The sequence below is a fragment of the Tenrec ecaudatus genome, chromosome 10, assembly GCF_050624435.1.
Source record: "Tenrec ecaudatus isolate mTenEca1 chromosome 10, mTenEca1.hap1, whole genome shotgun sequence".
NCBI lineage: Eukaryota > Metazoa > Chordata > Mammalia > Afrosoricida > Tenrecidae > Tenrec > Tenrec ecaudatus.
This window is the reverse complement of record NC_134539.1, coordinates 134,689,837-134,703,930: the sequence shown is the minus strand read 5'-3', so window position 1 is coordinate 134,703,930 and position 14,094 is coordinate 134,689,837. Positions and strand designations below refer to the sequence as shown.

The 14,094-nt window shown below is 57.5% G+C and overlaps 1 protein-coding gene across 1 annotated transcript in view; it reads right to left on the bottom strand.

The window, feature by feature from the left end:
- Window positions 1–14,094, bottom strand: part of LASP1 (LIM and SH3 protein 1) — a 38,175-nt gene that overhangs the window by 21,459 nt on the left and 2,622 nt on the right. The window contains exons 2-3 of the mRNA XM_075561747.1: window positions 9,716–9,810; window positions 599–683 (exon numbers count right to left, since the gene is read on the bottom strand). Coding sequence (XP_075417862.1) covers window positions 599–683; window positions 9,716–9,810 — 180 coding nt within the window. The remainder of the gene's footprint in view (window positions 1–598; window positions 684–9,715; window positions 9,811–14,094) is intronic.

Here is a 14,094-nt window from a genome sequence, read left to right as displayed (position 1 = left end):
AGCTTTCCCTCACTGATTCCTCTACTGCCACCCGGATCCTCTGAGCAGGCCTGCTAAGGGCTCAGAGCCTCAGTTTCGTGGTCTGGGCAAAGGGACTAAGGGCACCCCTTTCTTTCCAAACCTAAAGAGAAGGTATGTCCAGGCCTATCCCGGCTGAGTGCATGCTCCCTGTTTGGGGCCTTCAGGAGATGGGGACCCAGAGAGGTGGCCTCAAGGTCAGGCTGATAGCAGCTGTGTCACCACAGGCTGACATGGGACTAAGACATGGGGTTCTCTGGTCTAAACACCAAGCCTGTGCGTCCTGTGTTGGAGGGAAGACGGGGGAGAGCAGCCGCTTTCTGAAGGAGACAAGCTTTGTTGGGGGAGTCCGTGTCAATGCTCAGAAAACATCAGAGAAGCCTAGACATGTCCACACCCCCCAAACCCAAGGGGGAGCCTTAGCTGCCCCAGCTCCATGCTCAGGTCAAGCAGCCTGTGGGGGCAGGGAGCCAGGGCCAGGGATTTCAGCACAAAGCAAGCAGCCACAGGGGAAGAAGCCCTTGCCAAATCAGGGGGTTACAACAGCACCGCCCGCCTGCCCCGCCCCCGGCGCCCTCACCTGACTCTGGAGCTCGCTCTGCTGCTTGAGACGGAGGTTTTCCGGGGTGTCGGCCACCATGGTGAAGGACTGCTTGGGGTAGTGTCTGCAGGAGAGAAAAACCAGGGGGTGCAGGGGGAGTCACTCTGGGGCACCAGCGAGGATCACTGGCCTTCCTCACAGGCCGGGGCTCACCCCACCGGCTCTAGCAGCAAGGGCTTCTCCAGTCAAGGGCAGGGAGGCTGTCGGGGGTCGCTCTCTGAGGGTTCCCAACGACCCTTGTTCTGGGATAAACCCTGACATGCCACAGGGTCCACAGTTAGGGAGGAAGCAGGGGCCGAACCACCCAGGAAGGTCTGGCCGGGTTGGGCTGAAGACTGGCAGAGGAGCGGGCAAACCTCTCCGCTAGGGCCAGAAATGGAGGCCAAGCCAGCAGAGAACAAGAGGGACGGAGAAGAGAAGACAGGAAGAGCAAATGATTGGCAAGATCCATCTCAGCACAAGGTGGGTGTTTCACCACAGCGACAGATAACACAGCCAACGCTCATCCCATGCTACGGAAGCCCTGACATGCCTTTCCCAACACCAAGACCGCTGCACCGAGTCGATTCCAACTCCCAGTGACCGACAGGACAGAGCAGGACTGGCCCCTTGAGTTCCTGAGACTACCATCTTTACAGGAGCGGATGGCCTCATCTTGGGCCGTGGAGCCGCTGGCTGGCTCGAACCGCTGATCTTGTCATTAGCCGCTCAACGTGTACACTCACTTCTTGCAGCCACCCGGGGTGGCGAGGACTGCCACTGCTCCCCTTCGACAGGTGGGAAAACTGAGGCGGTCAGAGCTTTAACACAGTGGCTGGGACACATGGCCAAGAAGTGGTAATGATCCACATCTGCAGCCAGACGCTCTGGAGTCCAGCACTCTCCACGGCTCAGGCCCAGGACAGACCCGGGTCCTGTCCTCCAAAAGACTAGTGTGCAGGGAAGAGAAGCCGGGGTGGTGCAGAGTCCAGTCTGCGTGGGGAGCTCTGGGGCCTTCCGGTTCCTCTTCTTCAGATCCCAGAGAAGCAGTGAAGAGCGCGCTGGCCCCAAGGCCTCCACACCCACACGCGTCCCGCTTTGCCTCAGCTAGCATGGCGGTCACTGTCTTCTCTCCACTACTTCTCTGAGAGGGGAGCTGGGGCCTCCTGGGATCACTGATTCAGCCTCACACTGGTACCTGGAGCTCACAAAGAGCTGCTGAATCAATGAAGGGCCGATCAGCGGTTGAAGCCAGAAGCCAGGTCCCCCAGCAAACCAGCTACAGCAGAGGCAGCCCTGAGTCGCTGAGGTTCCTATATGAACCATGTGGGAGCGTTCTCCAAGCAGGAGCGCAAGTATGTCCATGTCCAGTTTGGAATGGCCACAGCCCACCACAGCTGTGACCACCTGCCCACTCCGCCGGCCCCCCAGCTGCCCCCAGTAAGATACAGTTGGCCTCCTTCAAGGCAGTCCCTAGCTGCTGGTTGGATAGGCCTTACCCACCTGCCTCTGCGCCCTGAGCCAAACCTGGCACGTCTCCACACACCAGCAACACAGAGCTGAGCTACCTGCCAGCCCCAACTTCCCTGTGGACCACCGCTTATGGAGGAACAGGCTGGATGTGGAGAACTGAACCGAGGGGGGCAGGGCTGGCTAGCAGGTGGCTGACACTGACTAGCTAGGTGGCTTCGGCAAATCTACTTCCCCTCTGGTTAGTCTCACCAAGCTGGGCCCGGACGATTCTAGTTGGTGCCCTTCTCCGCCAGCCCCCACCATCTCACCAGGGTCCCTGCCCTCCGGGTCCGCCCAGAGTTTGCCCAGGATCGCAGCCCCAAGCAGAGGGAGAAGGAGAAGGCGAAGGCAGGCACCCGAGGCTGGTTGGGTGGGCATGGGGGAAGATTGCAGGCTGAGGCTGGGGGTCCTGGTCCCAGGTTTGGCTCAGCTCCATTCAAAATTCCAGAGGCCCTCCAGGAACGGAGGATTGGCTGTTGTTGGGGACCCGGAAGAGAACGGCACATAGGATTGGAGGGAGCTCTCTAGCAGAACCAGTTGGTCCCAAGGTTGGAGAAGAGTGGTTCTCAACCTTCCTCATGCTGCGACCCTTTCACACAGTTCCTCATGTGGTGGTGACTCCCCCAACCAGAAAACTATTCTCATTGCTACTTCATCACTGTCATTTTGCTACTGATAGGAATCAGGGAACCCCTGTGAAAGGGTTGTTCGAGCCCCACTCCACAGGTTGAGAACCGCTGTTCTAGAAGGGCTTCAGCTAGGGCCCTGCCCCTGCTTCAAAGCCAGGTGGAAGGCAGCCTGGGCCACAGGCAATGATGGTGACCATGAGGAGAGCAGATGTTAGCAGAAACCCGTGTAGCAGAAACAGGGGGGCAGGTCCTGAAGTGGGGGGGGGGGTTGACGGGAACCTTCAGGGCAGTCTGCCTGTGAAGACCTGCTGCTCAGTATGTGGCGGGGAGGGGCAGAGGCAGGCTGAGCAAGCAGACATCTGTGGGAGTCCAGTTACCTGCGCCCCCTGCGGGGGAGGGGGGCAAGCCTTGGGATTTGGACTGAGGGAGGGGGGTGTGGGGCGTGGAAGGGGCTTTGACTGTGACCTACTGAATGACCTCAGCACCTCTGGCTCCCCTGCCGCTAGTCTTGCCATCCTGGGCCCAGGTGATGCGACCTGCGCTCTTCTCAGCCTGCCTCCAAGGATACAAGGTGAAATGGATATGCCAGCGGCCCTGCACGGTGGGTGGCTGTATGGACAGACCCTTGGCACCAAGGACACACACACACACCAGCCATGTGCACCTGCCACACTGCCACCGCACCAAACCATCGAGTCGATTCTGACTCACAGCGAGAGGGAACTGCCTCTGTGGGTTCCCAAGACCGTGAACTCTTTACAGGAGCCTACACCCCCCAACCTTGGGGTTAATAGGCCAACTGGAAACACACTGTCACCATGGCTACTCCATACCACACCGGGTCCTTAAACTGGAGCTCAAGGGAAGCTGCAACTTGAAGCAAGTGCCTTGGGGCAGTACCGTCACTGAGACCGGTACCAAGCTCCTTTGCACACACCCCCGCCCCCAGCATCAGAACATAGAATCCTGAGTAATGCTTGTGATCCTACTCACAGAAAATGGGACACTCATAAATGGCTTAAGCATAATATTTCTTAAACTACATTAATACTAACTAACGAGCACTAGTAGCCTAGTGGGTGACGTGTTCGGCTGCTAACAGCAAGGTCAGCAGTTCAAATCCACCTGGCGCTCCAAGGGAGAAAGATGAGGCTTTCTACCACTGTCAGGAGTGCCAGTCTGGGAAACCCGCCTGGGCAGCTGTGCAGTGTCATGCAGGGTCATCACGAGCAGTGAGCAACACGTCGCTGTACAGATTCTTTCTACATGGAGTGACCTTATTGTAACTGCGCAGAAGCACCCCCCGCCCCGTCTTTTCTTCTAACGACTATTTCATCCTCAAAGTTCTCGAGTGTCACAAAGACTAATACCATAAGACTGTAGCCAAAACGCAGGACAATTTGATTACATTATTGACTATCAAAATACCAGCCACACAGAAACCACGTCAGCACAAGAAGACAAGCGCGGAATCGTGAGGGCTCTGGCCAAGCACAGGGGCACAGCAGTCTGGCTGCGAAGGTCTATTCAGAAATGCTTTGTGTGTTTGCTGTTACAGATATTTATCTATCTCTGTGTGTGTGTGTTTTCATGGCAAATTTCTACAGAAACAGTGAACAAAAATTGATTGAGTCATTTTGGCATCAGCCCCTCTGACAATGCCACTCGGTAAATTCTGCCCTCCGGCCCTCCCCCCCCTCCTCTAGGCATGCCACTGCTCTGGGTGGGGACTGCGGTGGGTGGGTGGCCTTTGGTCCTCTCTTTGGAGCCACCAGCTAAGAAAACCACCATCATTCCAGATCTTAGTGGGAATCTCCACTGGGGTGAGCACAAGCCTAGATGTCGGCTTAATCCAGGCATCGATTTAATGAAATGGAAGACAAGAGGAGCTCCACAGCCCCTCCCCCCACCCCCAAACCCCAACCCTGGGCAGTGGACGTGCCTGCGAGTGGGGTTACTCCTAGTGGGTCAGCCCGATCCCTTCCCCACAGCCCCCAACCCTGGTGCGAGTACCCAGCCTTCCCCTTCGCCCGCTCACTGCGCTTCAGGTTCCCATGGCAACCTCAGCCTGGGCTCTCGGAAGGAGAGAAGCCCAGAGCAGGCAGAGAGGTCTATGGCAGTGGGGGAGGGCCACCGACAGCCGGGTGTCCTTCCTGCAGGGCTGCCATCAAGACAAGGCCAGGAGAGGATCCTTGTGGGCATCTTGGGGGAAGAGGCTGGGGGCTCCCAGGAGCGGGCTGCTTTCAGAGGGGAAGGCAGAGGAACATGGTGCAGCCCCTCTCCCCCCACTGCCATGACTGGCTTCAAAGAGGGCTCTGAGGGATCTGACCTCTTTCCAGAAGCAACTGCTGCCAGTGCCACACCCTCGCCTTCCCTCTCTGTGCGCAGGCTAAAGCTCCCCAGCCCATCCCTCTGGGGTGCCACTGGGATGGAAGAAGGACCCTACTGGAACCCCAGCCCCACCACCTGCCTGGGCATTTCACCACCTGCCTGGTCCAGAGCGTGGCTGTGTTTTGTCCCCTCCGTGGGCTCTTTGCTGAAGCCCTCCCCCATTCGCCCCTGCCTGGGAAGCAGCCTGGGCCGCCCACACTACAAACACGCAAGGCAACTTCGTGGGACACTGTGTCCCCTGCCACCTGCCACGAGGCCCTGAGCTGGCGAAGGCAGGCGATACCTGAGCGGTGTTTTAGAGATGAAGAAACTGGACTTGTGTGTGGAGAGCAGAGACTTTGCCCAGTGCCCCTACACCTGTGCTAAGGGCACAGGCTGACACCCCCGTCACCCAGGCTCCCAGAGCTCTCAGGAAAGATGTGCTGGGGGGTGGTTGGGGATCGAGCCCCCTGACCTTCAAAACCTGTTTGTTTCTAAGTTTGGACAGCATGAGAGACCCCAGGCAGGAGCCACGGCCACTTGGCACCTCTCCAAAGCAAGTATTCTAAGCAGGTTTATCCCGGCAGGACTGGAAGGATGGTGAGGATAGTGAGAAGCTTCCATACACCAACCCCACTCCCCAGTCCTGTCCCAGTTACATTCCAGAGCCCCACCCCCTTCCTCCCAGCAGCCAGCCCTTCCAGCTGCCTTGGACATCCCCCCCCCCCCAGGAAAACCACAGCGTTTTGTTCAAGGAAGAACAAAAATACATCGATAAAAGCAACAAGGGCCTTTGGTTTAACCAAAATGGGGGGGTGGGGGGGTGCGGAGGAAAGAAATGATCAAATAAGCCCTACACACCCAGGCCCTGGAAGGAATGGAGATGGCCCCCTTCTAACCAGCTTCTCAGCCCCAGCCCCCAGGCCTGAGGGGCTGAAGAGGCAGGGGCTGGGCACTGGAAGCAACAAGGAGCTACTGTTTGGCCAGAGACAAGACTGAGCAGCCAGAAAGAACAAAGCTAGACTTCAGGAAGAACTTACCAGCCTGCAGAAGTTGAGGACAAAATGACAAAGAAGGAAAAAGCCTGTCCCAGCTTCTTAAGTCGAGACATAAGGAAAAAGCCAATTTGGATAAGGTGCTGACCCTCCCTGCCTCAGTTTCCTTGTCTGTAAAATGAGGATGTTACGACCTCCGCCACCCTTGAGTGTGGGGCCTGGGGAGATGTGGAGGGATGGCTAAAGGCTGGCTGGAAGCTGCAAGGGGTCACCTGGCTGCCCCTTTGAGGTTGCCAGGACTCCTGGGGACTACAGACAGGAAGCTCTGCTGCCAAGAGAAAGCTTCGAGTCCATCCCGAGGTGCCTTGGAAGAAACGCCTGGTGATCAGCGGCCCAAATAGCAGCCACTGAAAGACCTAGGAGCACAGGGAGTTGAAACCAACATTACTACCGCAGGGTACTAGTTGAGTGCGCTTCCACCCCCCAAACACACACCACACACCACACCCCTCTCCCAGCCCACTCCAGCTCTGTAAGACAGTTGATCTCATTTTCCCTGGTCGGAAGCAGAGAATCCTGGGGAAGCAGGAAATCCCCAGACCACAGACTTGGATTTGGACCCCCCCACCCCCACCCCACTGACCCACCCCCTGAAAAGAGGGGGATGAGACAGTTTCCTGGAACCCAGGGACAAGTGAGAAGCCAATCCTACCCGCCCAACACAGACCCCACCCAGCCCCCAACTAAGGCCCAGAAGGAGGGGCAGGACCCCAGTCTTAGAAACACAAACATCTCCACCCTCCTTAGCCCCTCACTTTGGGGGAAAAAAAAAGAAAGAAGAGAGGCTGGGGAAAGTGAAAGCTATACCCCAGACGTCTGCAGTCAGCGCCCACGGGAAAGAGTGTAACAAGTCCCCAGCCTCCAGCCAATTCCTTCATAATCCATGCCCACCCAGTTGACATCCCAAAGCTGGTTCCCTGGTTCCCTGGTAATCAACGCCACTGCCTTCCCAGGAGCAGGCGAGTACCTTTCTGATCTATATACTGTCAGAGACCATCTGCGGAGACAATGAAGCAGATCTGTGGTGTGTGGACCATGTGCCCCACTTCCAGAGAATCCAATTTACAAAACAAAAAATAAGCGAGGGCGTAAATATTTCTCTGATAAACAGAGGTGCCTCACCCCACCCATCCAGAAGCTCCCAGAAAGCATGTGATGAACCGGTGGTTCTTCCATTGCTTCCACTGGAAAAGCCAGCGTGTCCCTCCCCCCACCACCCCACCTTGCTACAGCAAGGCCTGGGTGGCCAGCCTGGAGCGTGCAAACACACACAACCGATGTCGGCGGGCCTCCCCAGCTCTAGAGTGTGTGTCTGGGTGTACCCCAGTGCACGCACACAGGGGTGCCCACCGCCAACCTGTGCCCTCTCCCCTGCCTCACCCCAAACCAAAGTGTGCCCCATAAAAGAGAGAGAAAAGAGTTGGTTGCTGCTTGCAGTCACTTTGCAGGAGAGAAATCCATCCTTCTCTCGCCTCTGTATACGTTCTCCCCCACCCCCCAATCACTCACTCACTCAAGTCCCCATTGGAGAGGAGCCTATGGTGTGAACTGGATGTCACGGAGACCTCAGGCCAGAGGGAGGGAGAGAAGGAATGAGTGTAAACACCCGATTTAGTCCCTGGCACCTCCCAGGTGCCCAACAAAGACCCCACGTTCTGAGGCTCAGCGCTACTGTGTAGAACTTTTATTCCCAGCTCACGGATGGGGCCCCGAAAGCTCAGGCAGGGCCTGGTTGGCATCTGGTGGAGCCCAGTCTCCCCGCCTCCCCTCCCCCTTCAGTACTGGCACAGTCCTGCTCAGCAGATGCTGGCTGAGAGAGTGTCAATGCCCTGAGCCAGGTGCTACTACTACTGGTTATGTATGGAAGCTGGATCCTTCCCAGATAACAGCGCTCTGGATCCCCTGGCAGTGTGGTGTGGCGGGAAGGAGGGCTAAGGATAAGCCTGATTGCGGGCTGGAGGGCCAGAGAGCGCTGGAGTGCCTCTGTCTCAGCAGATTAGAAAGCACCCAGGAAGGGGCACTTCATTACCGCCAAGTCCTGGTCTCTGTGTCACGTGGGGTCAACACAATCAATTTGGGGACCTCTCATACTGAGTCGTCCACCCTGTGCCACCCCCGCAAGCAGAAGCAGGTAGAAAAAGTAAGCTTGGACTCTGACACTTTGGCTCTAGGCTAACAAACTACAGCTCAAACAAGGACAAGCCTCGGATTTCTCTTTCTCCAACTCCCAGAGCTCACAGATTCTAGGCTACAGGCGAGTCTGCCGGCCTCCCAGGCAGACTTCTTCCACAGGGGCTGGAAGTTACCAGAATCCAGCCTGAAGTGATCCAGCACTCCAGGGGTTAAAGGCCCCAGCTTCTCAGAACCCCACCCCACCCCCCACCCCCAAGGAAGGGAGGCAGCAGGGCTGGTGTGAGCCCTGAAGAATTTGAAGAATGTCCCATTTCCCTTGAGGGGTGGGGAAGGGGGGAGAACTGGAGAAGGGGCAGCGGAAGGAGGGGCTGGGACAGAGCTGTGACCCTTTCTCCATCCAAGACAACCTTCTTTGGGGTGGGGGTAGGGGCGGAGGCTTTCCAGAAGGAACAGCATCCTTGTGGTTGCTTCTTGGGCTTGAGATTTTATCAGCAATCTGTTTTCCCCATGCACCTGGCACAGGTAGGGGGTACTGCTGGCTTGGGGGTGTAATCAGGCAATCCAAGGCTGACATACACTCAAGCCCCCAGGAGAAGGAAGGGACTGGGAAAAGGGAAGGGGGCCTTCCAGAGGAGCTTGAATGCCCTGAGTCTATGAGAATGTTTTGAAAGTCAGAGGCTGACTTCAGAGACCTTGCCATCTCCTGATAAGTGGCTTGACCTTTGGACGCCATGGTTGGCAGAGCCCTCACCCAGCAGGGTGGCTCTCTCTCTAAGGCTGCACATGCCACCAACTCCGCACTGAGTTGGCACTTGGCTAGGCATGAGGTGTGGCACATGAAAGTGTGGCACTCTGGAGCTGGGAGGAAGGACTCTGAGGGAGGGGGCGACGGGAGAGACACTGCTTCATCCACCCCCAGGTAGCCCGGTGTGGTTAGGCTGCGGTGCCCAAGGGGCAGTCTACTCCGGCTCCATCAGATAGAAGAGGCAGGGGGAGACCCATCTCCAGCCATGCCGCACTCTTCCCGGCCCCCTATTTTCTCAAGAAATAACATCAGGAGGGGCTGCTGAGAATCCAGGGCCCCAGAGAATCTGCTGAAGAAGAGGGAGCCTCAAAGTCAAGTGCCTAAGCCCTCTGTCAGGAAGAGGCGAGGCTAGGAGACCACCATTCGTGTGAGGCAGGCAGGAAGGGGAAAAACACAGCCCCCAAACCCTAATATAACTGGGCAGAAAAGAGCAGAGGTGGGGGCACTTGCTCCCTTTCCGGCCCAGAGACGCCGCTTGAATGAGCTTTTCTTGGGGAAGCCCCTCCCTGTCTCCTAGCCTCAGCTTCCTCCTCTGGAAAATGGGGACAAGTCACCTAGCCCTGGGGAGGGCGGATGGGCTCAACGCTGGCCGAGGGGCCCGGCCAGGACTCACGCATTGCAGTAGGGCTTCTTCTCATAGCCTTTGTAGTTCTTCATGTTGAGCGTCATCTTGCAGGTCTCGCAGTGGAAGCATGCTTTATGCCAAAACTGGGGACAGAGGCAGAGGGAGAATGTCGTCAGCCATGGGACTTCAGGGGAGGGGGCGCAGGCACGAAGTCCGAGCCAGGGATGCTTACTTAGGAAGGCTCCATTCTGGGGTCAGGCCCACAGCTGTGGGGCCAGCATCCAATTAGGCAGGGTGGGCTGGGGGCATCTCAGGTCATAGTCAGGCAGCTGAGGACACTCCCCTCCCCGTTCACGCCCCCCACCCCTCAGCCATTTGAGCTGTCAGGAGAGGGAAAGGGGGCAGATGTGAAGGGTGAGTGGTGAAGAGACCAATTATGGTGGTGGCAAGCAGCCCCCCAAGGTTGGCTCCACCTCCCCCAGACCACTCCTCCTGCCTGCCGGGGAGCCCTAATTGCTTATGCAAAGCTGCAGGAGGGTTGCTAAGAAGCAGCTGCTGAACACCAGGGACAGCAGCTCCCCGGCCACAGGGCAGGCGGGGAGAGGGGGGCTGCTGAGAGGAGACCAGGCCCAGCCCCCACTCGCCCAAGCCCCGCAGCCCAGGCGCTGCCAGCTCCCACCCAGGACCTCATATCACACCAGGGCTTTGAACCTCGTTCATGCCGAATATATTAGACAAGCGATCTTGTCAAAAGGTACGTTCTGATTCCGTATATCTGAGGTGGAGTGGAAAATTCTCAGCGAGGGGTCAGAACCACAGTGAATTGGCTTCAACAGTAACCTAGACACAAGCCCACACGAGCCCCTCCCACCAACCCCAGCTCTGACACCAACACCATGCCCTGCCTTCCTTCTTCTCCTCCCCTGTGGGGGCCACCAGGTGGGAGAACCCCTAACTGCCCAGCACCCCGGAAGGCATTAAGAGCTCTGCTTGGATAGCACCCGCAAAACTGGGGTGGAGAAAGCTCCACCCCAACTCCCCATCTACCTGTGTAACCATGGACAGCGCCCCACACCTCAGGGCCAGTTTGTTTCCATATCTGAAGAACTGTGTTGATCTGCTCACCAGAGGTTCAAGCCCACCAGCTGCTTGGTGGGAATCAGATGAGGCTGTCTGCTCCCATAAGAACGGCAGCCTCGGAAACCCTCTAGGGGTCGCTGTGAATGCTAAGAGAGTCAGTGGCAGTGGGTTAGGGGGCTATCCTTTCTGAGAACAGGGTGAGGATGGAGTGGGAAATCGCCTGTCCCCTCTCAGGACACAAATGCTCAGTATTAGATACAGAGGGGGTGACCCTGACCCAGGGGCTCCGTGGGGGATCCCACTGTGTGTGTGTGTATTCTGAGGTGTCAATGGGGCACCTCTCTGCTCAGTCACAGTTGCAACTTATGCTTTGTAGAGTGAGGGGGAGGGGAGGACTCAGCAATGTCCAGGGATCTGCAACACCCACATCCTCAGGGCGGTGGACAGTGGGGGTGGGGGGACGGGAGGGGGCAGGGGGCGGGGTAGTCAGCCAGGGCAGGAGCCAAAGTGGCAGAAGGGGCCCACCCCTGAGAAGAGAAGCTGCCCAAACAGATGTAAATGTGATATAAACCCTCCTCCGGTGCCCCAGCGCCAGGCAGTGAAGTCAGCTGCCCAGGATGCCTGCTGAGCAAACCTGCCTATCCTCCCATGCAGAAAGGGATACTTCTGACCACTGCCCCCCACCCCTCACCCCGACCTCCCCCCCAAAGACAGCCCGCCCGGCCAGGAATCGGGCAAGGATCCAGGGAGACTTCGGATGGTGCCCAGCCGCAGGGCTGATTCTTGGCCATCTGTCAAGGAATTCCCCCAGACAGTGCTTTTCAAAATGAGCTTCCCAAGCCAAGAGGTGCTTCTGAAACACTTTTTTTTTGGGGGGGGGGGTGTTGTTAGGAAAAAAAAAAGGAAGCTGAGAAATTGGGCTAACCCACTGGAACTAGAGATGGGTCCCGGGGGTAACCGCCCCTAACAGGGTCCTTTCCTCACCAGGAACACCCACAGGAGTCCCTGTGGCGGATGACTGAACACGATGGCAGTAGGACAGCTCTTTGGGGAAGATCAGTTGCCAGCCTGGAAGCAGGATCCCCAGAACGTTCCAGCCCCCCACCCCAGCCAGTCCTGTCCTACCAGGGCTGTCCCCATTCCCAGCTACTCCCAGATGCCTCCCGGCACATAGACCCAATACCTACAATCTTCCCTAAGACAGGGAACCAGTAGCCCCTGCCCAGGTGGCAGCCCCTCTCCTGCCCCCATGCCTAGGAGGCATTGGCAGAGTGCCCCAGCTCTGTCACCGCCCAGTCAGCTGGCCTCTGCCTGCCTGCATAGCCCCACATGCCCCTGCCTGGGCCCCCGCCTCCCCCCACCCCCACAGGGGCCTGGCCAGGAAAAACATTCTCCAGAATCCAGACCATGGCCCACTTTCAGACACTGGCCCAGGAACACGCGCCGTCCTCCCACAGGGGAACCTCCCAAGGCCGCCTCCAGATGGACTTGGGGTAACCAAGGCAGACAGACAGGCAGACACTGGCCCCAGCAAATGGTCATGTCTCTACCCTGGAGCTCAGCCCTCTGGGAAGAGGTGGAGCATATACAGGCCAGGCTAGCAGCTGACACCTTGGAGGCTGGGGGGGGGGGGGGTCCTGACACCTGTCCCCTTGCTGAGGGAGAGCAGAGAACAATGAAATCGTAGCCTAGGCGCTTCCTAGCTAGCTACTGACCACAGTCTTCCCAACTAAGTAATGCCACCCTCTCCCCCTGGGGCTCGGGGTGGAGGTTGCTGAAGAGAGAGGTGACTGCCTCCAGGGGCTCCTCCCCTCTGGTAGAGGGCCCAGGGTTAAAGGAGATCGGGCAGCACCAGCCACTCTCCCCTCCAAGGAAGCTGCGCAGAGGGAGGCGTGACATCATTCAACAGCCCAGGGCCGCCAGGCCCAGGAATGCAGGATGCAACAGAGACCCCGACCCTGCCTCAGAGATGAGGGCTGCCTGTGGAAGACAGTCATGGAAATCAGTCCATACCTCTGTCCCTTCGCCAGCCCCGCCCCACAGCCAGAATCCTGCCTTCCAGAGGCAGGTAAGATTGCAGAAAGCCTTCCTGAAACCCGTGGCTTCAGGGGAACAAAGTTCACCTCTGGGTGTGCAATTCTAATCTGTCCTACTTCCTGCTCAGTCCACACTTTCCCTGCTTACAGGAATCCAAACTGCCCCCCCCCCCCGAGGAAACCAGCAGCCCCCCCTCAGCTTCTGGGGAGCAGCTGAAGGCCACTCTGCAGAAGAAACGTGGAGGCTAAGAGTGTCGCAAGTCCTGCCTGCAACCCGCCTGTCCCTTGGGCTAACCTCACCCTTCCAGAATCACCTTTGGAACTAAGGGGTCGGTGGCCTGAAGAGGCTCTGATGGGGTTGGGGGCAGGGCAGCACACTTCAGGCCACTGCTGGACTGCAGCCTGGCTCCTGGCCCTCTGCACCCGGCCGCCTGGGACGGGTGGCCAATGACTCAGGCCTGGAGTGGGGGCTCTTCTCCTCCCTTCCGGCCTGACCAGGATTACAGTTTCTCCCTTCTCTGGGGCAACAGCAGCCCCACCCCTGTTGGGATGGGGGTAGGGGGTGTCACCAGCCTAGCTCCCTGTGGGCCACCTGCTTAAAGGCACACACCCTCTCTGAACCTGTGTAGGAGTTTTTAATGGCTATTGGCTGGGTCAGGAAGGGCTGGGGCTCTCGACACTAAAGAGACAGTGTAACTAAAAGTTATTTATTTGCTTGTTTGTTTGTTTGCGGATACAACATACCAAAAAGAACTGTGAGATTCATTCCACATCAGCAGTAGGAGTCCTGACTCACAAGAGGCTCGTGATTCATGGAGCAGGACCCAGGAGCACCTGGTGCAAGGTTGTGAAGTGGGAGTTTTGGTTTTTTGTGTGTTTTTTTTTAAGTGGGAGTTTTTATGAATGGAATCGACTCCGTGGTTTGAAGGCTTACCCATAGAAGGTCACAGTTACTGCAAAACCAGGAAGTTCCAGCACTACAGTTCCAAGGACCTTTCCGTGTCCTTGGACCCAGGGGTCACACTGCCCAGCCCAGCCTACCCACCCCCACCCTGCAGATGACAAGAGCCAATGAGCCCCACCTTAGTGGAGAGCTTAGGGGGGACCACTGGGCAGCCCAAGCCTCCACCTTCCCAAATGCTCACTGCAAGAGGCTTGCCCAACAAGGCCAGGGTAGAACCTCGCACCTGACTCAAATGGAAAGGAGACAGCACTTCACCTCCCTCCCTCCCTCCTCAGCACTGAGAGTGCCTGGCACAAAGTAGGTGCTCAATAAATATTTGTAGAATGAATGAGGGAATGAGGTCACCT